This window comes from Sardina pilchardus, chromosome 18 (assembly GCF_963854185.1).
Source record: "Sardina pilchardus chromosome 18, fSarPil1.1, whole genome shotgun sequence".
Taxonomy (NCBI): Eukaryota; Metazoa; Chordata; class Actinopteri; order Clupeiformes; family Clupeidae; genus Sardina; species Sardina pilchardus.
Window position 1 is genome coordinate 16,657,548 of NC_085011.1, and position 25,618 is coordinate 16,683,165.

At 42.9% G+C, this 25,618-nt stretch overlaps 1 protein-coding gene across 1 annotated transcript in view; it reads right to left on the reverse strand.

The window, feature by feature from the left end:
• The window catches only part of eys (eyes shut homolog), a 204,334-nt gene extending 187,580 nt beyond the window's left edge, over positions 1-16,754 (reverse strand). Inside the window, exons 1-7 of the mRNA XM_062520401.1 lie at positions 15,944-16,754; positions 14,767-14,883; positions 10,822-10,935; positions 10,486-10,489; positions 9,147-9,236; positions 7,100-7,214; positions 4,192-4,351 (exon numbers count right to left, since the gene is read on the reverse strand). Of these exons, the coding sequence (XP_062376385.1) occupies positions 4,192-4,351; positions 7,100-7,214; positions 9,147-9,236; positions 10,486-10,489; positions 10,822-10,935; positions 14,767-14,883; positions 15,944-16,754 (1,411 nt within the window). The remainder of the gene's footprint in view (positions 1-4,191; positions 4,352-7,099; positions 7,215-9,146; positions 9,237-10,485; positions 10,490-10,821; positions 10,936-14,766; positions 14,884-15,943) is intronic.
• Between the last annotated feature and the right edge of the window lie 8,864 nt (positions 16,755-25,618).

A 25,618-nucleotide genomic window follows, 5' to 3' on the forward strand; every position in this document is an offset into this window, starting at 1 on the left:
GCTGCGTGGGGAAGGGGCAGATTAAAAAAAAAAAACAGGAAAAAGAAAAGAGGGCCTTATCGGGGAGGAATCTGCCCTTCCTGAGATTTCACCTGCCTTCATAGACACATATTGCTTTTTCAAAGCATGTCATCACACTCCTCTGGCTGATTGCAATCGTGTTCTTGACATCTTTCGCTGACCTTAAAGACAGCGCCACTGCCTCTGTCAAAACCTCCCAGCGACTGAGTGGCCCTGGACAAGGGGAAAGTAAGTAGGGGATACAATACGCTCAACTGCCAAAGCTGGACCACGGTCTGGCCCACTTGCATCAAATAAATCTATGCACTTGCATTGTAAATATGTATACATATTCACTCATAAACAAATATGACTCATAAATCTATGTCAATGTGTCTGTGAAAAATTAAACGCAAATATATGGGTAAACAGTGTGTAAATGTTTTGCCTTCTTAATTCATCATTAAAGGGGGAGGGGGGGGGCTGTCTCCCTTAAAAGATGCAGCATGCCAATACAAACATTTATTACATATCAGCAATTACTGCAGTCAATTCTCCAGCATCAGATAAGCATACATCCTATGATTGCTCTGGAGCCATATATCACTTGAAATGAAAAGGCCATCGGTTACTTTCTCTTGACACACACTTTATAAACTGTATAGCGACTTTTATACCGAGTAAGAATACTTATTGCCAGAGTTATGGCTGGGGGAGTCCTTTCTGCTTGGTGCTAATTTTACATTTTAGGATGAAGAATGAGAAATCAAATCTGTCAAATTACTGTCACCAGCTACATTTCTGTGTAGGCTTCAGTTCTTGTAAATCTGAGGCTGAAATCTGATGCTGATGAAGGATAAATAGGTTAGGGCTTAAACTCATTTGCGTTACTCGGCTACGGCTGATGATTGATAGCTGAGAATCTCTGTGTAAGCGCGGGGAGCTAAAGTTCTCATTCAGAATCGCCCTCTTGTAATTCCACACTCAATTACAAAGAGCTCGACTGGAGCCTCCATTTCTCCTAATGTAGCGATTCATTCTGAAAGTTGCACGAAAATAATTAGCATTTGCTCTCGTCCTCATCATGACTCACACACATTTGTTTATGATTCTGTTCCAACACTGGAGGAGCGCTCACGACGAGTAATCACATCATTCACTGCAGATGGGTCCAAAACGCTGCAGCAAGCGCACCTTTCCGTATGTCTAAAGATGAAGACATAGACAAAAAAACGCTTCCTCCATGGTTTATTCATGTTTGTTGTTCTCATTTTCATTTCAGATCAGTGTTTTAAGCAATGCTAGTAGCAAAGGATGCCTTTGTCCGCAAAATGGAAATTGCCTGAGCAATCTGTTGTATTGTGAAAACTTTTTTTTTGCAACTTTTTAAAAATGTTATCATATGTTATCAAATGGCACAATATCTTTGAATATTGTAAGCCCCACTCATGATATGCCATAAAAATAGCTTATCAGATCATCTGCCATTATGGTGGATGAAAGACTAAGCTGGAAGGAGCAGGAAGAGATAAACCACTCACTCAAATTATTCCCAAGAAGCAATTTTGTTACAGTTGGTGGGAGCCATTGAACATCATTTTTCACACAGTTCAAGAACCACAAAATTATTCATGAAATTGAAATGCAAATTGAGGGTAAAAATGTTCAGGATTTTTGCGTTGAGATTCATTTTCTAATAGTTGACAATTACTATTACAATGACCTATGCTCCCTCTATTTTACGTCATCAGTTCATCAGTATTTCATCTGATTTCATTCCTGTGATGGGATGGCTTACAACAGCCAGCAAGTGTCCCTCTGAATTTCTAAAGACCACTTCACAGTGGGGAAGACCAATGGCAAACCCTCACATCACCAGACCAATAGTTTCAAACCCACAGGTTAACATCAAGCCATGTGATGATGAAGCTGTAGTCATTTCCCTGAAAACGAGCTTCATTAAATAATGTTATTACCCTGATCATCATGGATACAGGACTTCAGCTTGTTCACAAATCAAAGCAACTTGGTGTTATTAAAAAAAAAAACCTAAGATGGTCAGGATAACTAAGATGACAAAACAGCAGAGCTAACACTAACAGTGGCTTGACCGAATAAACCGACTTATTGTTCCGCTCTCAATGCTATGCTCTGTAAATCGATACAGTGTCATTAATCACTGGTGGTGATCAGTGATCAATCATGCAGTGGCTTCAAAAAAGTATTATTTTCACATTGTGCAAGCTCTTAAATAACATCTAATGTTATTAGTTTTTTTCTTTTTCATATCATACTGGTCATTGTCGGAGTAAACAATAAACACTCGAGCAGAACACCTTGCGGTGCACTTGCTCTTAAGATTTACTGATGAAATGCAGCCTAACCTCCACGAGCCCTTCACTTTTGAGACATTATGAGGCAAATCGCAGGATAATCCACTTAGAAAAGCAATGTGCAGGGCGAAGTAACGGGAAGGGTATGCCTCAGGCCTGCAGTAGTCATTTAGAGAGAACAGAGGCGCCGGACTCTATTCAATGGCCACAGCAGATGGCAGAAAAAGAGGGGAAATTGCATTGAATGCAAATTTGTGGGGAGCAAACTCTCGGTATAAAAACAGTGCAAGTCATAATATACATCTAATGCTTTGTTGTGCATCTCCTCAACCAGCTAAAAAAAGCACGGTCTGCTTCATTATTCTATGCATTTTAATGTACAAACATTCAGTACTTTATAAAGTAGATTCTGAAGTGCAAAGTGCAGAAAGTATTGATCCATCTGCCACATCAGAATTGCAGTCCAAATGTCTGAAAACAAATAGGCCTATTTGCTCTTAACTTTGTATAATTCAGCTGCTGTTCAGTTGTAGCTTTTATGCTACACATACATACTTATACTCTTAGAGCAAAGTAATGTTCCAGTAATGTTCCATGTCCTCTATTTCATTCTTGGGAAAAACTGGATTTTTCATTTAGAATCTGCAGTAAGCTCCAGACCCACACATTACATTGATTAGTTGCAAGGAATTCTAACGGGCGCCATTATCTTCAAATAAGAGGACCCTAATGGCATTACTGTCCCTTTGTGCTCTGTCTATCACCTACATCAGACATTACTCATTAGAGAGAGACTCATGATGGAGGGCTGTCTTGTGAGGAATGTACAGCCACTTTTTCTTGTCACTTACTTCTATTCACAGTTCCAAGAGCCCTTACGTACAGTACAGTACAACTCAACAATCAGCCTGAAAGCCATGACAATAAATCAGATTTCATATACAAGTTATTCTACAAGGCCAATTAAAACAGATCAAGTGTGCAACCAGGGTGTGATGGAGCAGAGTTGTGCAGTCCAAACCAGACAGACTGGCCCCATGTCTTAGCTCTATGATGATTATTATGGCCACGTTCGACACGACAGGACCAAAAGCTTCTACGGCAGGGAGGTTACAGTGCAGTGAACCGGGGCGAGGCTTTGCCAGGTCAGCAGAACCTGACCCGACCCGACCCATACCGTACACTCGTACCGACTCCCTCACTTCTCAGAGTCAAGGTCCAACGCACTAATTAACCAGTTTACTACCAGTGTAACACGCAAGGCTTCATGAGACAACAGAGAATGCTTCATTAAGAGCACCATGCATGCCAGGCCTTGATAATGCTGCCCTCTTAATACAGATTTAACAGATCAGTGTATGATTGCTGTGTACAGTATGTCATCATTTTATCAAGTCATGTCATAATTATAAATTAGCCAAAACATGTTGATGAGATATCTTTGGTAAATCTGACAGATAGATTTTCATGAAAAACAGTTCAAAAGCGATCTTAACAGCAAACTGCTGAAGAGAGGAATTATCTTAACATTAGGTCCCTGTGTCCCATCGCTCAGACCACAAAGACACCCGTGGGGGTTTATTTCATGAAGTTAACAAATCTAAAGTAATTTTCTTAATGAATTGCCTCCACACAGTCCCAAGCTTACGCCAGCGTGCCTATTCCCGCATCCATATTCATGAGCACTTGACTGACAGGTTGTGTGCCGTGTCTCGCGAGTGGCACTGAATCTTATAATCTCATAATCAACTTTAAGAGGAATAACAACACTTTTGACAGATGGGCAATTTATTACACTCGTGCACACTCGTGCACACGCGTGCACCGCTAAATATGGAGGAGCGGACGGGAGTCTCACCTGCGTATCCGGGAGGGCACTTGCAGGTGTAGCGGGGAGGGGCCGTCGGCTGGCTTATGCTTATGCATGTGGCGCCGTTCCTGCAGCCCTCGGGGTAGATCAGGCAGGCGTTCTCCACGTGCTGGCAAAACTCTCCGGTCCACCCGGGCGCACAGAGGCACTGGCAGGGGAGAAGAAAGAAAAATATATTTTTGAAAAAAAAGAAAGAAAATGACAAAGGGACGACGGGGAGGCTGAGTCTCTCCTACCTGAGGATTTGGCATCCCAAGGAGAACCACCTGGACTTGGGAGTGCCTCAAAAAAAAAGGAAATTGACCAAGTGATGTATGAGGCCTTTCGCCAAATTAAATCAGGACTGATGATAATGTTCTGACACGGGCAGAGAAAACCGGGCTTTGCTTTATCAACACTGCAAAGGTGTGGCGTATTGGAAATGTGACAGGAAGTGACAGAAAAGACCTAATCATGACATTAACGGTGATATTTCCAGAGACTAGCAGAGGTGACCCCAGTAGGGAAGGGTGCAGAGTTTTCTCATCAAGCTGTTGATGTTGATGTCCACCATGAGCCTTTGACTGGGTATTTGAGTACACAGATGATTCGCAAAAACACACATGACATGGTGACACGAAGACGATATTGAAATGGAAGGTCAACTCTGGCACTTGGACACAAAGACATAAATCATCTATATTCACCACAGCAGAATAGATAGCATCAAAATTGTTATAAATGAATGCACAGGTATCGACTGTCAGAGGTGCAGCACATTTTTCACCTTGACATGGACTCCATTATGCGCTCAATAAACATTGTTTTGCAAAATGGCTTCCCACATTAGGAGATGTAGTATCTGCATTAGGATCTGTACTCTTAATCACATATCTATACAGTACATAACAGTGGAAATGGGTGTTGTTTGGCTAAATGATAATCACGGTGGAGTAGGGAATATATTGATGCTATTGTGGCAATGCTATTACAGTATATCCACATGATTGTATACAATAGGAACAAGTATGCTATTGTACCTTAAGCAAGGTGGTATCACAAGGCAAAACTCACCTTTAATATACTGACTTACAAAATCTTAACTCTCTACTGTATCATATAGAACAGTACATGCGATGAAGCATTTTTTTACAGCGGAATCTGTACTATAGGCTACTGTCAGAGCTTCAATAGGCACAGTGGGTGTCACAAATCCACTGCCAAGACCCCCCACAGATAGCAACATTATATCATGGACTCAGCAGAGCAAGCTATGATCACTCGGAAAGATGTGTACGCCAGACATGTCTGCTGTACATCAAATATGTTAGTTGATAGAGCCTTCTAAAGCACACAACACACTCATGGCTGCCTGTAGAGGGACAAAGAACAGCAAAAAAAACAACAACTCTTGGACCAGTAAACCAACAATGAAACCTCAAGCTGCACAGCATTCTCCTTTCTCAACATTCTCTTTTCCTTTCCTGCGGAGATAGATAGATGGATGAGCCCTCTTAAGGCCAGGTTTTAGCCTTTATTCGCTCATGATATGAGTCTGGCTCCCCTTTACAAACTACAGTCCACTATTCCTCTGAGGAGCACTGAGGTGGAACAATGTTTCCCTGGCTATATAGCCCTTGTGAGGGGTTCGGGTCTGTGAGACCCGTTGTCAATATGTGCTAAAAAAAAATATATATATGCTATTTAGATCTCATTGGCCTTGGCTCATTTTCTGTAAACAACATAAAAAAATAACTTATTTTATTTTATGACTGCACATGTTACACTCCTCTAAACATATTGCATATTCATAAATCTCACAGGGGTAAATGGCAAATATGAACCATATACAGTATGTCTATAGCACTGGAACTGTTATGGCTGTAGGCTATTGATTTAAAAACCTAATAATGTGGTGGGTCCACCAGACCCATTGAGCAACACAAATATGAACGCCTTACAAGGGTTAAACTATTAAAAACCTACTTGTTTTACACAGGCGAGGCACACCTCTTACTACCTGCACAAGCTTTTTATCAAAAGGGAGTGAATTGCACATTTCAATTTGGAAATCCTTATCCTACACAGTCTATCTGGACATGATGAATATGGCTATGGCCTGCGTGTGTGTGTGCTAGAACACCTGCTCATCACGTCAGCAGAGCATGAGGAAAACATGCCTACACCAACTAGTGGATAGAATAAAGTAACACAAATGTGGATGGCATGTCATTATGAATTATTCACTGACTTCGAATTAGCGCATCATTGATTTCACTTCCAACTAAACAAAAAGTTTAGCCTAAATTACGACTTAATCAGGACAGCTGCAGACTATAAATAGTCAGCATCAATGTAAAAAAAACTTCCCCGGAAGCCGACAGACTACCGGGAACAGAATGTTGCGTGCGTGAAAAGCCCACTGTGTTCCTGCCGTTTGCACTCACCGGCAGGAAGTGCGACTCCGCCCCTGCTTTAAACGTTACTTAATATTAATGTGAGGAAAAAGCAATCCATTTAAGCTGTAATTGACTGCGTCAACAATATTTGTTTGGCATAATCACAATTCCGTGTTTAAAGATGGATCCTAAGTGTACTCACACAGCTGTCAACTGCATACTCTTAATGGAAACAAGAGGAGCATACGTCCATTGTGCTAACTTTTTTTTCATGTAGAAATAAATGTCTTGTCAAGAGGGAGGGGTAGAGAGGAAATTCAATTATGTCATACGTTTTCAGAAACCTCTTCCAGTGGCCATAATAACATCAGTAACAAATTGACTGTTTTACTCCTTAGACCCAGGACACAATTTTCTCATTACACTCGAGCCTCATGCGGAGGCTCATACTGTGTGTTATCAGACTTTTTTTTTGTTTACACGTATTTCATTAGTTTTTTCTGTATTAGGTTACTTACATTATACCCGCCAATTAGGTTGAGGCACAATCCCTCATTCAGACAGTTAATACTGTGCAGCCTGCAGTAGTCAATTATTTCCTCACAGTTCTTCCCGGTAAACCCTCGGCCGCATCTGTGGAGAGAATGACCAGCATAGCTTTCAGTTCACCCCTTGTGCAGGGCCCTGATAAAGGGCTGTCTGTGATGGACCCACACACACACACACACACACATACATATTGAGAAGGCAAGTAAACTAAAAAAAATGCAAAAATCACCCTTGCCATGCATTATGCTTGCATGATGTGATGCAGAGTTTGTATATATTATGTACAAAAAATTCATAAGACGCTAAAACATGCAAGAAAGGTTATATATAGGTCAAAACATATATTGTGTGTGTCTGTCTGTGCATGAAAAGGGCCATAGGTATGCGGCTTGACAATAAACAGCATGAAACAACATATACAACCCATACTGTATACAACATAAAATAAACATGGATTGTCAAAGCCTTTTCCATATGGGCCCTTACACACTAACATACACACACACACACACACACACACACACACACACACACACACACACACATATACACAGAGAGAAAGAGAGAGATAGACACAAAGACACAGACACACAAACACCAAAGGCATTCCTGCTGTGATTGTTCCCGAGATATGGCCGGTGCTGTCACGGTGAAATAAAGACTTGAGCAAACTGCAGAGTGATTTGGTAAGCATGTACTGTATGCTGGAGATGGGCCTCCATCCCTTTGTGTGGAGAATCTCATCACGTTGTGTCACGTTTTGAGGGTACAGAACAGGCTAGACAAAAGGGTAGAAAATGCACTGTACACGCTGTTCTTCCCTACTCTGAAAACATTCAAGACAGAAAATAAAACACCAACAAATCTGGAAAAAGAATACTTTCGAAATCGGCATATGGATATATTCCGTTGAAACTTGGAACATGTTGAGTTGAGCCTCTGAACGGTTAACTCCGGAGCACAAGGTGAAAAAAACGCATACCCACTTTGTGCTAAAACACCTGCTATATAGCACACGTCCGCCTTTTAAGGGCACTTCCCTAAATGAGGCGGCAGAGGTGTGGCTGGCGAGGGCAGGAGTGCGGTAAAAAAGGATGTCTTTTCCACTCTTGGCCAAGAGCGCATTTCCTCTGGGCACTGGGACAGTTTAAGTGATGTTATTGGGTCAGACCTACACATGATCCCAGCGTTATTAACATCGGTCCCGTATGACCAGTGGCTATTGCCTTTATCTGCAGCCCTCTCCCGTAGACTGCTAGCCGGAGGTGCACGCTTCACTGATAGTGCCAACAATACAGTGTCTTTTGTTTCAGCCCTTCTCTGATCCATCACATCCTACTACCAGTCGCGACTTTATCTTGCTCGGCGTTCGCTTTTAATTCAAACTTTTTTTCCCCCAGCAACCTCTGCTCTCAACAGTCATTTGCTTAAAGAAAGCCATTTAAATGTATTGATTTAGGTGGTCTGCTATTGAAGCTCACAGAGATATTCAGTCAGAGATAAGTGAAGCAATAACTCAGAGAGAAGAAGGGTCGCTAAAAATAAGCCTTTCTTAGTAAGGAGTAATAAAGCCCCTTTGATAGGACTTCTTATCGGCAGGAACAAGTTGAAAAGATGTCACTTGGGTGGATATAGAAATGCCGATTTAGTTCTGTCTCAGACAGAGGCAATCTGAGAGGCCCACCACAGAAAGCTGCGCAGCAAAAAATAAATAATGAAACAAAAAACTCTGAAATAAATGGATTTTAATTTCAATTTTTTCCTAGCAGCACTATTTAATCATATGATAAAAAAAAAAATACCTCAGAATGAAAGCTGCAGTCACAAGTTTTGCATAATTCAAAGAGACGTTTTTTTTTTTTTTAAACATAAAATAATAAAACGCATCTAGCCTGAAGGAGGATGTGGGTAATTGATTGCTGGAGCAAACGCAAACCCCGCAAGGGCCCCCGCTCTCTGCAAAGTTGGCTTCGGCTTTCAGCAATCAACTCTGGCAAGGACCCCCATCCGTGTTACCTGCAGGTGTAATCGCCACCCAGGGATACACAGCTGCCGTTGTTGAGACAGGGAGAGGAAGCGCACGGCTGTCGCACCCTCCTGCACTGTCTGCTTCTGCCTCCGGGGCCCCCTTCCTCGCACACACACATGGAGGACTGCAAAAGGAGGAGGAGGAGGAGGAGGAGGAGGAGGAGAGAGAAAGAGAGAGGCATGGAATGAACAACAACAACAAAACAACATCGACAAAAACGGTAACGTGTGTCAGTTTGTGGGAGAGAGAAAGGGAAATAGAGAGAGGAGAAAGAGGGGACAGAGGTAGAGAGAGAGGGGGGGAGAGAGAGAGGGAGAGAGGGAAAGAGAGGACAGTAAAGAGCGGGCGAGAGAGAAAGAGGAGAGAGAGAGAGAGAGAGAAAGAGTGTTCACAATGAGATATGCTTCATTACAGACAAGCATTTAATCACAGCCCGCTAGATATGGAGCCTTTAAAAAGACACACACACACAGACAATCTTAGCGTGTCTGAGAGGTAACAGAGACAAAAGTTTGGCAAGGCATAAACTTGTGGAATAAAGGAAGGAGACAGCAAGCTAACATGCCGACTAAGTCCTAAAATAGAGAGAGACAGGCCATTAGCAGGTCTTGCATTGCCCCTGTATACTAACTGATCTTGACAACAATAATATTTCAGATTCAGGCACCCAGGGAATGAGGAAAATAATGAAAGTGCGATTCAGGAAAGGTGGCACGATGAAAACTCATGATGACATTAAAGCTTTTGCACTTTTTTTTATGTCTGTGTGTTTGTGTGTGTGTGTATGTGTGTGTGTGTGTGTGTGTGTGTGTGTGTGTGTGTGTGTGTGTGTGTGTGTGTGTGTGTGTGTGTGTGTGTGTGTTAGTGGGGGTGGTTTAGGAGGAGGGGAATGCGGAGGAGGGGTGAAATGCATTTCCATTTTCATAGTGCCGAAATCTTTCTGAGCGAATCTCAGACGGACCCAATCAATGTCAAGCAGATCAATTAGCGCGGCGGCTCCCCGGCACCTAGCAGAGTCGAACTGCCCCTCGGCCTCTTGGGCGGCTCTCATACCTCATGAAATCCCGTTACGGTTCTGCCCACGTGGCAAATCCCGCCATAAAAGAGAAGGAAGGTCACGGGAGACAATTAATTCATTATTGTATTTTTCTTTTTGCCCCATTCCCAGCCCATTCAAGGCAGGAAAAAGAGCCAGTACTCTTTAGAAGATCCTAATTAAAAAAAAAAGCCCACGCCAGAGCAACAATTCATCAGGCACGGCTGAAATGGAAAAATTGGGACAGACACCTAATGCCCGAGAGCTTTCTGTAATAACATTTTTGATACGGCACTTAAATATGTGCTGGCCCCAACCAGGGTCTATCAATTAAAACAAATGCCACCTCCATCTCCCTATCAAAACAGAATGGTAACCTTCAAAATGACACCACTTGATCTGTCTCAAAGATAGCACATCAATTTGCATGTGACATTTTTCTATTAATCGTTTTCTCTAAGGCACCGAGTTGTGAGTGCCGGCCGACAGTGGTGGTGGTGGGGGGGGGGGGGGGGGGGGGTGGAGGGTGGAAACGCCACTCACTGGTTCTTCGTCAGAGCACGGTGGCTCAGGTTGACACCCGAACGAGGCGCACGTGCTGTTCAGCTCTGCGTCACAGTGGGGGCCAGCGAAGCCTTCTGGGCAGGAGCAGGCATATCCTTCAGCGGTCTCGACGCACTTCCCGCCATTTTTGCACGGGTTAGACAAACATGGCGTCTTCCTCATGTCACAAAGAGAACCTGAAATGGAGAAAATAGCAGCGTCTCAGTAGATGCAAAAGAGCTGCACGAGGCCTGAATACCATTAGAGCCTACAGTGCCTACAGTGAGAAAGACTGACACCCTGACGGTTGTTCATCTCTACAGAACATGAGAAAATGTGAAAATTCAAAAGACATAAATGATTGACTTTACCAGACAGCATTCTTAGCGCTTATAGCTAGGGGAAATTCTGATTCAGTACAAAGGCTTCTGTCATGGTACTGTGCTTCTTTGATACAAACCCGGCGAATGGTGTTGTGTTCAAAGCACAATACTGCGCGTGTCTCATCGCAACTTACGGCAGGAACATGGGCATTGTGCATAGAGAGAAGCGAAACAAGATAAAAGTGTTCTATTGACAAGGGAGGAAAAAAACACTTACAGATCAACTGATTTTGTTGCTGCTTCCATTCCACTCAAAAGGAATTGTAAAGTGTCTTTGAAATGAGCAAATGTGTAATTATGCATGAACTAATCTGCTAGACACCTGAGTGACAGCACTCCCTTTACTGAGATTCTGTCACCACACACACACACACACACACACACACACAACTAGGTCAACAGAATGTTCTATGGTAGAACTGTACACTCTTTTAGCAGCAATATTTGCAGCACGCTAGAACCTTATTCTGTCACAGTTCACAAACACGGTGGCATGGAACAGTAATGCTATAATCTACAAACTCTGCACCCAGCATTTCCATTATAATGGGGGGGGGGGGGGGGCACGAGTCGATTTTTATAGAATATATAATAACACAAATGAATTAAGAATATCCTTTTAGTCCATCTAGAGGAATTACTTGTGGGGAGGGGGGGTGGAGCACTCACAGAGGTCTCGCAAGCTATGAAATAAGAAGCTCTTGGTGGGTTTATTTACTTCTCATCTGGAAACCAATTACTGTGTTTTGCTCTGCCTAATGTCATCATCTGCCCTTTGCTGTGGACCATGCGTGGTCATTTTTCCTCCCCTACTACCAAGGGAACTATCAGAGCCAAAGTGACATTATTTTTTAATCAATTATTTAAGTAAGCTTAAAGAAGTCATCCGGATTCTCAGTGGAGACTGCAGTGTCTTAAGAGCAGAGCGCACTGTAGAAATTCGAGTTGAAACATCAAAGACCATTAATATTTCTTTTTGTCATGTCCCCTCTACGCATCCGCTCAATTATTCATTCAAATTCAGAGACATGTGCTTAAGCAGAGATACATACATTACTTACACATGCCCAGTCACTATGCTTGGCTACAGTGAGTATGATGAGCCACTTGATCTCAGAGCAGAACAAGGCCTCTCTCACACAGCTTCAGCACGCCGAGCTCAATTCAGCGTTCACTGCAGCACAAACACAATGGACAGCAGTGCCCACCCCTCCTCCACGCCCCCTCCCCCTCCCCCTCCCCCAGCTTCTCCTCCACAACACCCCCTCCCCTCCCCAACTATGGACTTCACTAAGGTCCAAGTGACCTCGAGAGCAAAAGCATCAAGGTGTGAGCAAGGACATCCTTGTAAGCAGACACTGTAAGGCATCTGACATCCAGCAGCAAGTCTGACACTTGCCCCTGGTGGGTTAAATTTAGCCAGCACGAGCACTGCCGCAGGTTCAAGGTGAACGCAATTTGATTTTACTCCCGAGAGGGGTGTTTCATTTTTGTGTTCTTCAGCAGGTGCTAACTCATTTATCTTTCTCCGTGACTTATTTCTTAGCATATTCCGCTATGCTAATCCCCTAGTGATTCAGACTCCCTGGTTCCCGGCGCTCACAGAGTAGATTTGGATGCAACACTGGCAGCATCTGCTGGTATATATACACACACATATATATCTTTGACTTTGCACAGGCGATGTCTTTTATAGAAAAGTAGCATCCATCTGTCTGGCTACCTATTCACTATTTCTGTTGAGTCTGTGAATCGGTGCCTTTGATTCATAGATCCTGGCTACATGCGGCCTTTATTATATAAAAATGCGGCTTTAAATATTCAGAGTTAAGCAAGCCAACTGTGCCTCCACATGACTTGCAAGGCTGATGAAGTTTGGTGGCAAATTTCCCAGATTAAACTCAGCGATCTCTCCAAGAAAAGTCACGAACAGATTAAATACTTTCAGCTGACTTCTCTTGACCCAGAAGTCACGCTTTTTTCTTACACGCCAATGTTTGGCAGCATAATCATGCAACACATATGCACCACCCACCCATCTAGAAATACCCTCACAGGAGCATTCTCTCAGCCAAGCGTACAAACAAAACACACACTCACACACAATGAATGTCACAACCACCACTCAGACGTGTTTTAATATTTACCAAGGAAACCCACAGGGGGAAGTGAATTACAAAACAATTAACATGAGATCCCTCAGGGGTTGTGCCCTATTAAGTCTGTAATACCTTGCCATAAATCCCTGTGTTGAGGGGGGGTGGGGTGAGGGGGGAGGGTGGGGAATGGGGAGACGGCATCAAAAGAAAAATCTCAATTGAAACATCCCCCTGAGTACTGCTCATTATTATGTACCATTGGGCTTCGGCCTGTGCGGTCAGTCTGTACCAGAGCAGCCTAACTTCCGCATGATTAATGGGGTGACGGCCGTGGCAAAGTCAGGGGCACACCGCCGCGCCGGCCCCCACAGGAGAGGAGAGGAGAGTGGAGCAGGAGCAGGAGCAGGACGCCACACCTTGGCTTTGTGTGTACCCTCCGCCCATAGAGGTGCTCCATAAAACAGCAGCTAGCTAGAGTGGGCTAGGCATTAGCAGGGCAAGGCCACTCTTGATAGGGCTCCAAGCACTACAGAGCGACCATCAGGTCTATCTGGGTCACGTCCATGATCTGAGAAGCAGATGACAGGCTAACAGCCGTGAAAATATGGCCTGGGCGCTGAACAAACCGTTTGAACAGATTTGAATAAATGGACAATCATCCCACTAAACTGTAAGCAAGCAATAGCTTGGACACAAGGTGAGTGGCTGGTCAAGCCTAATGTTAGGAAACACAAACTAGAGGGCTTGGAATTGAAAGTGAAACCGAGCTTAAGTCAAATGATCAACCTGGACAATCTGGACATTTGTTATGCTAAACTGCAGCCTAAACTATCATGCAAATGAAGGCTGGCAAAGTTCACAGGAATCCACCTAAGCACCAGAGCCATCAAAAAGATGAAAAAGGCAAAAAAAAAATATTCCTTTTTTGTCTATTATGCTGTATTGCGCCCATTAACACCAGAAGGTAATATACATACAAATTACAATGATTAAAACAGAGCCAGAATAGGCAGCTTGAAAACAGCTTGTTTATCATTTTGTACTCTCTGTGTGGCTCTCCAATCAAACACGAGAGCCATGGTGGAAGGCAAGCAGAGGTCAAATGCAAAATTAATTGTGCATCACCACATTGGGTTGTACACAGGCCACAGCGCTTCCTCACTTCAGTGCAGATTTAGGTACACACACATTTACCCGGCTGTGCATTCGGCATTGTTTTCTGTTGCGAGCAAACACACACACACTACACACCACACAGCACAGAAAAACACAATTTACCCCGGGCAGAGTTTAGACATGATGCTGAACTTTGGAGTCAAGCACTGCAATATTTTCATTCATCGTCGCACAAAAAAATGTCACTTAATTGATTATAATACACCCAAAGGCACAGCGTAAGCCATGCAAGCGGTTGGGCAACGGAAATGACATTAGAAAAGCTATATACTGTATATGCACTAGTCATATCCCACAATACGTTCAGTATTGTTGTTCATAATTCCCTGGGAATAATAATAAAACTAAATATGTCATAGTTTTTACCAACCTGTATACCCTGAAAGACAGTCACATCTGAAGGAAGCTGTTGTCACTTGTACACACTGTCCGTTTAGACATTGTTTGTTGCAATTTTCATTTCCGATGATGTCAGAGCAGTTAATCCCTAGAGTCAACATACAACAAACAACAAACAACAAACATGTCAATAATAATTAGGACAACCAAATAATGAATGAAATACATGAATGACAGCTGACAAAGAAAGTAACACTCTATTATTTATAAGGGCTCTGGGACTGATATCATGTTAATATATTGGTGTGTGTGTGTGTGGGGGGGGGGGGGGGGGGCACAAACTTCACAAACTAAAGAAAACAGTAGTTTGCGCTTTTTTATACATTACAAATTCAGTGCAGATTTGCACTGCCATTCAAGTGGTAAAAAAGCAAGTTTTCCCTGTCAAAGACTATGAGGACAGGGATTCAGGTTAGGCGCTTTGTAAGCAGAAATAAGAGTGCATGACTAAAATCAAATTTGCAATGTAAACCACTGGAGACAACTGCTACTGCAGCTGTGGGTGGCTTAGCATACTAAAGTCCTCTGCATTTACATGCACAGTCAATAAATAATACTCAGTCTATATGTCAGGTCTATGCATCATGATTATTTTGTGTTAAACATTTTCCGAGTAAGTGTTCAGCCGTGTTTAAATGGTACAATAGAAAAAGGCTTAACTTGTATTGACACGGCAAGGTAAAAGATGAAATAAATAAAAAAATAAATCAGGTGGGGAGAGAGGGAGGAAAAACAACATAAGAATATAAAGCAATTAGGAATCCTTTCAGGTGGCACAGAAAACCATTTCAGGAATAATTATGGTGATTAAAGGCGAGAAAAAAAGCCACTTCCTGGAAAATGTTGTTCAAATAAATAGCCCGTGGGGGTATCCATATCTTTTTGAAATTACAGGACTGTGCTAAATGAGAACCAGCAATTATTATAGATAAATAATAAATAAGTATCTGTAAAGAAATAGGGGGGTTCTTGCAAGGTGGGTGCGTTTGGTCATGCTAGTTTAATTTAATGAGCTCAATTTCTTTTCCAATTTATGGTAATTGAACGTGTGACATGACCTAAAAATGAAACCATTTAGTGAAGGGGAGAGCCTGCGAATTACATCTAGACTGGAGTCCAGGGGGAAATAGTGTCATAACAGAACTTACCTGTGAACCCGGGCGAGCAATTGCATTCATAGGTGTGAACGTTTGGGTCGCTGGAGCCCCGACTCACACACGTGGCACCGTTAAGGCAGGGGTTCGCCGAGCATACGTCATATCTCCCACAGAATCGTCCCAAGTAATGCTCTTGGCATTCGCAGGTGTACGCGGGGCTCCACGCGTCCGTCCTGCAAAGCCCGTTCCCCGAGCACAAGCGCACAAGAGGCGAGGGCTGGCAGTTCTGCTCCTTCACCCACACTCTGAGCCGCAGGCCAAGTTTACATAACCGGGAGCTCCCATCGTGGGAAGCCACAAAGTAGTGCACGCCCGAGGTCAGCCATTTTGGCTCGACCTTTGTTGTCCCGTTCATGTCGCCCGAAAACAGACGCTGGGACGGGCGAGGCTGCGCGACGGAGCAGTCGTCAAAGCTCTCCTTCGACACGTTCACCAGGTTGAGGCCGTATTCCTCCAGCGTAGGATCGGCGACCGCGTACAGCGCGTCCCCCAGCTGCAGTTCCAGCGGGCAGAGCTGCGAGAGGCCGGACAGCGAGGCGTTGGGTGTCTGCGAGCGCGCCCCCTCCTCGTCCCCTTCAATTTGCTCGCCGTGGCACTGGGTCAAGCCGGTGCAGGTGTTTTCCATGAGTGTCCATTTCACAGTGCTGCTCTGAGGCCGAGCGCGCCACTCGCGGGGGGCCGCTCGCTTGCAGATTGCCTGGCCACTGAGGCCGTCATCCATGAAATAGCCGAGCAAGAAGGCAATGAGGTGGAGGTTTAGCCGTTTCATGCTTGTCCACTCGGGCGCTTTATTCGGGCTCATGATTATCTATGTCCGCATGGCTTATCTGTGGTCATTTGCAGGATGGATGGATTGGAGACGAAGGGCTATTCAAGATGGTGACTGACTGGCAACAACCAACAGCTTGATCAATGGCATGGTGCAGTGACCTATGATGGAAACAAGAGAAGGGAGAGGGTTAATGCTTTGTTTCATGGGTGTTGTTTTGGTTACTCAGAAGCCATGCCCGCAGGTACAGGTCAAACGGCAGACAATCATCAAAGCAGCAAAGTACTGAATTCCTTCTTCTCGCAAATCATACTTAAAGTCTGGAAACCTGTATAATCAATACTACTGTCTTTTTTCCTTTTTGTTTTGGTGACAGTATGTTCCTGTGTGTGTAGGGAGGTCTGAGACCAGTGCCTCGGTGGAAAAAAACAGCCTGGGACACCACAACAGCAGCTCTCCTCCACTACAGGCTATTAACCTACATGGGTTAGCCACGAGACATGCAGGACCAAGTGACATAGTCAACACACACACACACACACACACACAAACACAGAGGGCTGAGACCTTGTTGCTGACCACACCTGGTGTGTCAGGGTGGCTTGCGCATCCCCGTAGCTCACACACCAAACGACAACGTCAGATAAATTATTCCTCTTCCCCCAGCCACTAGTGCCGGATCCGCTGGTGTCAAAGCGCAGAGATGAGTTAAAACAGACTGCGCTGCCTGCCTCTCTCTCTCCCTCCGGCCTCCTCCTAACCCCCCCATACTCCAGATAAAAGTAGCGTGCCGAGATAAAGTGCTATCTCCACGAGTGCAAATCCTCTACTTGATACGTGAACAATGACTGATATGAATAACCTCTTGGTGATAAGTAGTTCTCTGACTATGGAGTCGAGCAATAAATGCAGGGTGACTAATAGTGTGAATTAGAGAAGGAGCTTGTGGAGGATACTACAGTATGAACCTACTCTCTCTGACAGATCACAAAGCCAACGGCATCAAAGCAGCAGTGTTTAGTGGAAAGACTGAAAGAAGCACGGTTGTTGAAAGACGACGGTGACGTGCAAGGGGAGACAGTCTAATCAAATCTGGCTTATTTAAAGACAAAAAGGACAAAGTGCAAGAATAAGCATAGATTACACTGTCTAGGAAAAAATATTGGAATTGTTGTATGATGCTAGAGGGTAAATATTAAAACTCAGTGTTCAGTGTGGTGGGAAGAAGTAATGAAGGATTCAAGGATATTGTCTATAACTCCTATCCTCTGAACTTACCAATTTAGACATCGACTCTATAGAGCGTATTTCCCCCAGCATATGATCTACCTTTCTTGCAAATATTTGTTTGTTTTTTTCTGTTCAGCACCTAAAAATGTCTTCTTGCATTACAAGGCTTTTGATTCAGACAATCAATTGAATGTGAAGGTTTCAGTCCAAAAGAGAATGAAACAAATTGATCAATTACAATAACACATCAGGATTCTATTGCGATTTCATCTTAGAAAAATGCATGAAACCACAAGGTGCCAACCACCATCCCCACCTCCTCCCAACAACAATCAAATAGGTTTCAAAATTGGAATGTGTCTGATTTACAGCAGACATATACAATTATCTTATCATCTATCCTCAGCTTTGAATCAGTGCCATTCCTCAACACATGAAGCAATACAGGCTACCCAATCCCGCAGCTGCTGCTGCTGCTGCTGCTACTGCTGCTGCTGCTACTGGTGGTGGTGGAGGTGGTGCTGGTGGTGGTGGTGCTGGTGGTGGTGGAGGTGGTGCTGGTGGTGGTGGTGGTGGTGCAGTTCTCTGCGCAAACAGTTGGCACATGTCCTCTCAGACATTACACATTTCTGACTGAGACATTGCACGTACTACGGGAAACAGAGATCATGACAGTTGGAGGGGAGGTGGAGTTGGGAAATAAAGGAACAAAAAGCATTCCAGAGTAGTCAGCCCCCGTCCCTGACCACACACCAACCCTGACCCCTGACCTCCTCTCCAGCTGAAATGTTGCTTGCCAATGAATGGGAAGAGGCAGGGAAGGTACACCATTGTGTTTGACATGCAATTTCATAAAGCATACGTTTCTACACACAACACTTATCGCCAATTTGTTGTTGTTGTTGTTGTTGTCATTGCTTTGTTAAGTGTACACCCTAATAATCAACTCCAGTTGCTAATTTTTCACTCAGTAAACTATGTGACTCCAATTCAAATGAGAAACCTGTCAGAATAATGAGCATGGTTCATGGGCAGACTTCTCAGGCTAATGTCTTTGGGTACTGCACCAGTGAGGGGGTGGGGGGCGGGGTGGAGGGAATCATGTTTTGTTACACGAGAAAATCACCAGCGAAAGGACAGACGTAATCAGAAGACAAAATCTCCTCTTGAGGACCAGGGACTGAATATGAATATCTATAAATATTTAACAAATAATATATGGCTATAGCCATACATATTTAACAGAAATGTATGGTCGTGTGGAACAGATTTGCCACGACATCTGACTGGTCAATCATCTGACAATGAGCAGATAATGCTTTTCTGATGGCAGGATAAATGTGAACGGCAAAGTTTCCCCCACCAATACATTATGCAGCCAAGATAGAACTGCTCCCTGATCAAATATCTGACAATGCACATTCATATCACATTTATACATGTATATATACATACTGATGTATATAAGGCTACATGCATCAGTCATAGAGATCTGATATAGTAGGCCAATGGACGAGGAGACAACTGTATTTCATACAATTATTAAGCTAAATATTAGAACCTTCCGATATCACAGTCAGACACATCTCAGCTCGGTTAAATAACTGAATAAATAAAAGTAGCATAACCTCAATCCATCTGAAGTCACAAAGACACAAATGAACTGTTTGTCCTGAACTGTTTATCCTATACAGAGACTACATTTGTCAATCAATTGAACTCAACCACTCTAGTACATTAAATGTGTCTTTTTAGTCAGCTCCTTATGGCATGTTCTCTCATTTGATATCCACAAAGGAAATGACAGCGCTAGAGCTGAATCGAAGTCATTACGGCACTTTAGGATATGCTAATTAATTAACAGACTATAAAGGCCCTCTGCGTGTAAATGATGTACGTGTACTGATGTATAGTAAGCTAACTGTGTGAAAAAGGCTGATATTATTTTTATGGATGAGCATACAGTATTGTACACTCTGCCTACATGACACACACACACACACACACACATAAGCACACACACATGTACGCCCACACACTACTACGCACCCACGCACACACACGGACACTTGAATAATGGCACTATTTACAGCTCTTTGAAGCCAAAGGCAGGAAGCAACGCATGTAAACAACATAATTAGGACATGAGGTTAAGACAGGCAAGAAGCACTGTGAAACCGCATGCCTAGTTATGGTGGGAGAGAGTGATGCCAGTGCCACTATCATCCCCACACCAGGATCCCCTACTGTAGCTAATGCAGCCATGTGTGGCACTCCTCTTGGACTAATGAAGGACATGCATTGTGACGTAACCTTGACGATGTCCTCAGGGTCGAAGTCAAAGATCTTAGAGCAGAGCACTCTAGAATCTTTGCCTGAAACACTCACATTGATTTACGTAAACTGACTTTGTACATACTGTAGTCAGACATGGGGTGCCTCTCAACATGCCTCCTCGATCCTCGATGCTCGATCCTCGAGGGGCGTTCCCACTGATCTATAACTAACACTGGATAGACTATCCCATTGTTTCCCCCCCCATCATTCTTTATGTAGATCAGTGAGGATCGAGGCCCGAGGAGCGAGGGAGGACGTATAAACGCTGCATGAGAGGCACCTATGGCATGACACATAGCATTTTGGCATGAGCTGCTAAGTAACCTAGCATGCTGATATTATACTATACAGCTTACATAAGACTTTCTATTTTAATTGTTGCTCGTTATAATTATGGTGACTATGATTATGGTGGCTCATGGTGACTATGTTGCTTTTACTTAATTTGATAAGCTATTAAGTATGGGATTTCGGTATGTCTGTGTGAACATAACATCAGCAAACATGTAACCAGAGGAAATTAAACCATTCAATGTTTAAATCTGCTTCAAATGTTCAATTAGTATTCAGTCGGCTTTCCACCATATTAGCCTGACTAAACGAGGACTTGTAAACCAAGAGTTAATCAATAAGTGCATACTCATGTTGATCATTCATCATTATTACACAGGCTGTTGTAAAGTGAGACTGTTGCTCATCACCCTCGGCTCTCGAAAAGGTTGATTAAATAGACCTCAACTACTAATCAGAATTTGTAATGCACTGTTGAGTACACTGTTTTTTATGGGGTCTTGGGTTCACAATTTTCATCGGGCATAAGCAATCATCATATAACCGCCAGACTACTTAAAATGCTACACTAATCTCTCTCTGGGTTGAGTTATCACCCAGCTGCCTGCTAAACCAAACAGAAACATTTCAAAGTTAGCAAATAGTTACAATTATACCTTAATAAAAAAACACACATTTTAAAACTGTTGGTAGAGTACACTATATTCAAGCACACAGACATAAATGGTGACCACGTACTGTATCAGTGATTCGTGTGTGATTGTGATGCATTCTTCTAAAACAGGTGGTTAATCAACTTTATGTGCATGTTATGATTAATGTGAACAAAATGCTTTACAAAACTGAGCGAGCGAGAAAAAGAAAGTAATTGCATTACTAGACAAAACACACATTGTAAGAATGCATGAGCAAGAAATTGGTAGTAAATGTGTTGGCATGTTCCTAAATATGATTAAAGATGGAGTCTCTGATTATGGAAAAAGACTGTAGATATTTGAGCTCAATCAAACCACACCCCTTCCTTCCATGCTCCCAAGTTAACGTCCTGTATGGTAAGTTCATCTGGCCAATATGCTTATTTTCCATTCCAGCAACAGGAGTATGTAAAAAATCTTTGCACACACGCACACACACACACACACACACACACACACACACACACACACACACACACACACACACACACACACACACACACACACAGTCACACACACACACTCACACTGATCGGACAGCGTGAGAAGAACTGTGAAGAGCCATTTGCTGAATTTGACAAAAAAGGTTATTGGATGAAAAATAGGAGCCAGGATTTTGTACTATTGAGTCACCCCTTCTTCACTATGGCAACACTATGCACTAAGTGTACAGCACCTTGTACAATTTACTCCACAGAATAAATACAGTACACGAACGTAAAGTTAAACGGATCTAATGAACTTGTTAACTCATTAACTGTAAGCGTATTATTCCACTATAGTGGAATATATTATACTTATACATTTTTCATCCCCTGTAATGCTGAATCTAAAACCTTAATGAACTTAATGCCTGGAATTACCTGCATGGACTAGATAGATGACTCAACAGGTAATACATGTAGGCTAAATAGCTAGGTGTGAGAAAGCCAACAGTACAACTACTGTAGTACCGCCACACGACTTGCACAAGTCCTGTGATTTATCTACAAAGATAATCATACATAACCAATTTTTCTTACAGTAACTGAAGATTTGCAACTTTCAGCATGTCACATATTTTAAATGAATGTCAAGTCTGTTAACACAGTCAGTATCCTCAGTCTAAGATGTATTTTCATAAGATATCTGTATCGGCTGGCATTTGCAGAGAACAGTAGTAAATATATCACTGACAGGCCTGGGAAAGACTATAAAAACACTCACCAGCTGCAATTTTGTTCAGACAGTAAAGACTGGATATCATCTTGACACTGGACAAGGCTGTTAACACATATGAGCCTGTGTCTAGTCTGGTGAAACATCCTGGTAAGCAAGCTACAGTAGGCCCATGTGAGTGTATTTTGTTTTATTCATAAAGAACCGTCATACAGTTTGTCTAAATGTGATCTGATCTAAAGTAATCATACAAGATGCATATTACCAGCCTGTGATATCGCCTTGCACAATCAATGACCATGCAGCTATACAACCACTGAGCAGGGTAGCCTATCTGTTCAGAAGGTTGTGTAGTTGTGGAGGCCAAGCAGAGAATTTATCAAGTCATCATCCATAGCTTCCATAACTTAATATTGCTCACAACCATCAATCTACTCATCACTGTCTCAGCATGGTCGGGGGGAGAGGACATGACTCAGTGAGATTTCTCGAGCTCTCTCACACAGAGATCCCATTAAATTACCTTCGGCTTAGCGCCCTCTGCGTGAGCGATTTATCCTACAAACCGATTTTAATATGCAGGCTACACTTACACATAATGATAAAGTATGTTCAAGCGCGTTTTAACATTTCATATCACAATGGTAGGCGACTTTCTTACCGTGTCTTCCCTCAGTGCAGATTATGTCGACTATGCGGCCTTGGTTTTATCTGTCTAATCAGCCTACAGACGCGGCCATATGGTCAAGACGCCTTGTCAATGAACCGTCTGTCAACGCAACAGTGTGTCGTCCTCAGCGCGCTAAGAACGTGTTCTTACCTCGACGGCGTGTTCGAGAGGAATTTTCATGCGTTTACATGTCTGAAAAGCTGCGAAAAAACTTTCTGGATATTTGTTACATGCTACTGTAGGCTACATCCCATTTGAGGAGAGGCGCAGAGGCAGCTCTCTCAAGTGGACACTGTTTCTAAGGAAACCAAACGTCTCTGAACGGGAAGCAGGTACTCCACATGGATTAGGGGACAACAACGCACAAACATGAGTAGAGCTACTCCAACTGTTATGAGACGGGAATGGGGCGAAGTGTGTTTACCGAAAGACAACATAAATAAATGTTACATAAATATTGCATTGGGGCGTTTTACATCAGTCAAACTACAATATCTTGAGACAAAACTAACATTATTCTGGGCTAATGACCTGTAATTTGCAAATTGAATGACGACAAATCGACTTCACATATCCATCAGTGTTCGGCTGTACTCCAATCATCTAACTTTTTAACGGACACTAACATTTCTTACCCCCCCCCCCCCCCCCCCCCCGTCTCCTTATCAAACAAAATAGGCTACATTAGCCTCTATATTTTAGGACATTTTTTTACAGTGACTTTTTTTAGTTTTATAAACTCTCTTGCAAACAAAGATTATCAACAATACCAACACTCAACAGAGAATTTGCGACTATGGTCATAGGTCGCTAAGCCAGTTTTGGCACATGTTGTTATTGAAAAGTGAGAAATATCAAATTTATAAGTTATCACATGATAGTGAAATAGTAGAGTGAAGAAAGGTTGTAACCTTCTGTAGCCTTAAAGGTTATCTGTTGTATCTCTTGATTTGTCAAGAGCAATCACTTTACCCTGCAGTGCTCTTTGAGCACTGTGTGAGCTAAGGTCATATCCTACATCAACAATATTTTTTGGCACAAACAATATTTTTTTTTTCTTAGAGGGGTGATTGTGAGGAGAAAGGTAGCCATCACCCATGACATTTTGAAGAACATAGATGTTCTGCTGTTTTCGATTAACTCCATAATATAATTAAAATGAATTTACCTCTGAGAAGTTACAAAGTAATCAATTTTACCAACTTGGCATGAAATAACTTGTTTGTAGCCTATTAGGTATCTACTAATTGTAATGGTATGTTTGAGAAAGATATCTGTTTTTTTTTCTGGTATAGGCCCTATGCAGTGGTGTAACCCAGTTCGCTGTAGTGGATATACATACTGTGATGTAGCTGTAATGATACTGTGATCCCAAATGTTAACACGCATCCTTGCCTATTTTAAGTGAGTATACTGAGATGGCTGCATAGTCCAGCATATCACGTAGCCTACACCACTGGCCCTAGATGGTCCTTTAGGACATCATTGTCCAAAATGGCACAGCAAGCGCTTGATACTTTCACTCATGTGAAATTGAGGGTAGCACTTTGGTATTGCAGCTGCGTGCCCTACCAGGAGATTGCCAGGCAGTAATGGTATCGGTTGATGACCTGATGCTTTCCATGGCTTGAATTTTTCTGTGATTCCTACAACGGAGAGCATGAAGCCTACGTGAGCAGGGAAAGCTTTTAGGCGCAACCTTTTCACTCCAATAGCTCCGGCTGTGCCCTGCCTGTTGGGTGGACCATACAAACAGACCGAGGAAGACCGTTTTTAATGGCCTGTGCTGTGTCCATTCATTTGGATCCAGACTGCCTGAATAACCGAATGTTGAAAACCACTGCACGAGGCTCTAAAAAATTATGCACATCAATAGCTTGTGTATTGAAAATAAAGTAGAATGTAATGTAGTGATATTTTGAATGAAAAAGTGTGGCTCTTTTCAACCTATTTAGCATTTCTCCACTGCAAAGTGGTGTCTACCTATCCAGCAGTCAAATGGGACTAATTGACCAAATGGAGAGGCAATGGAATGGTCAGGAAAGGTACAATTTGCCAAACTGAAATAATTGACAAACCCATTAACCTTGTGATATTTGCCAAACCATGAGAGCTCTTCATTTCAGCAAGAAAGAGGCTTGGCTCTACCTTGTTGTGGGTAAGGTAGACCTTGAATGGTTTGTATGTGTATGTGTGCGTGTGCATGTTCGTGTGCGTGTGTGTGTGTGTGTGTGTGTGTGTGTGTGTGTGTGTGTGTGTGTGTACTGTATGTGTGTGTGTACTCGCTCCATGCTGTTGTTCAAGGTTTCCACTGAAAGGCAATGAACTTTGCCTTGAGGGCAGACTTCTGAAAAAAATGGTCTACAGAATGCAAAGGAAGCCTATGTCCCCCTTTACACCTTACATCACACGAGCACAAACACACCCAGGGCAATAGAAATGTCTTTGTCACTGTCCAAGACTGCTCTAAAATAAGATGTACTCTATTCTGTGTTCCCTGGAGGTCTCGATGTGTG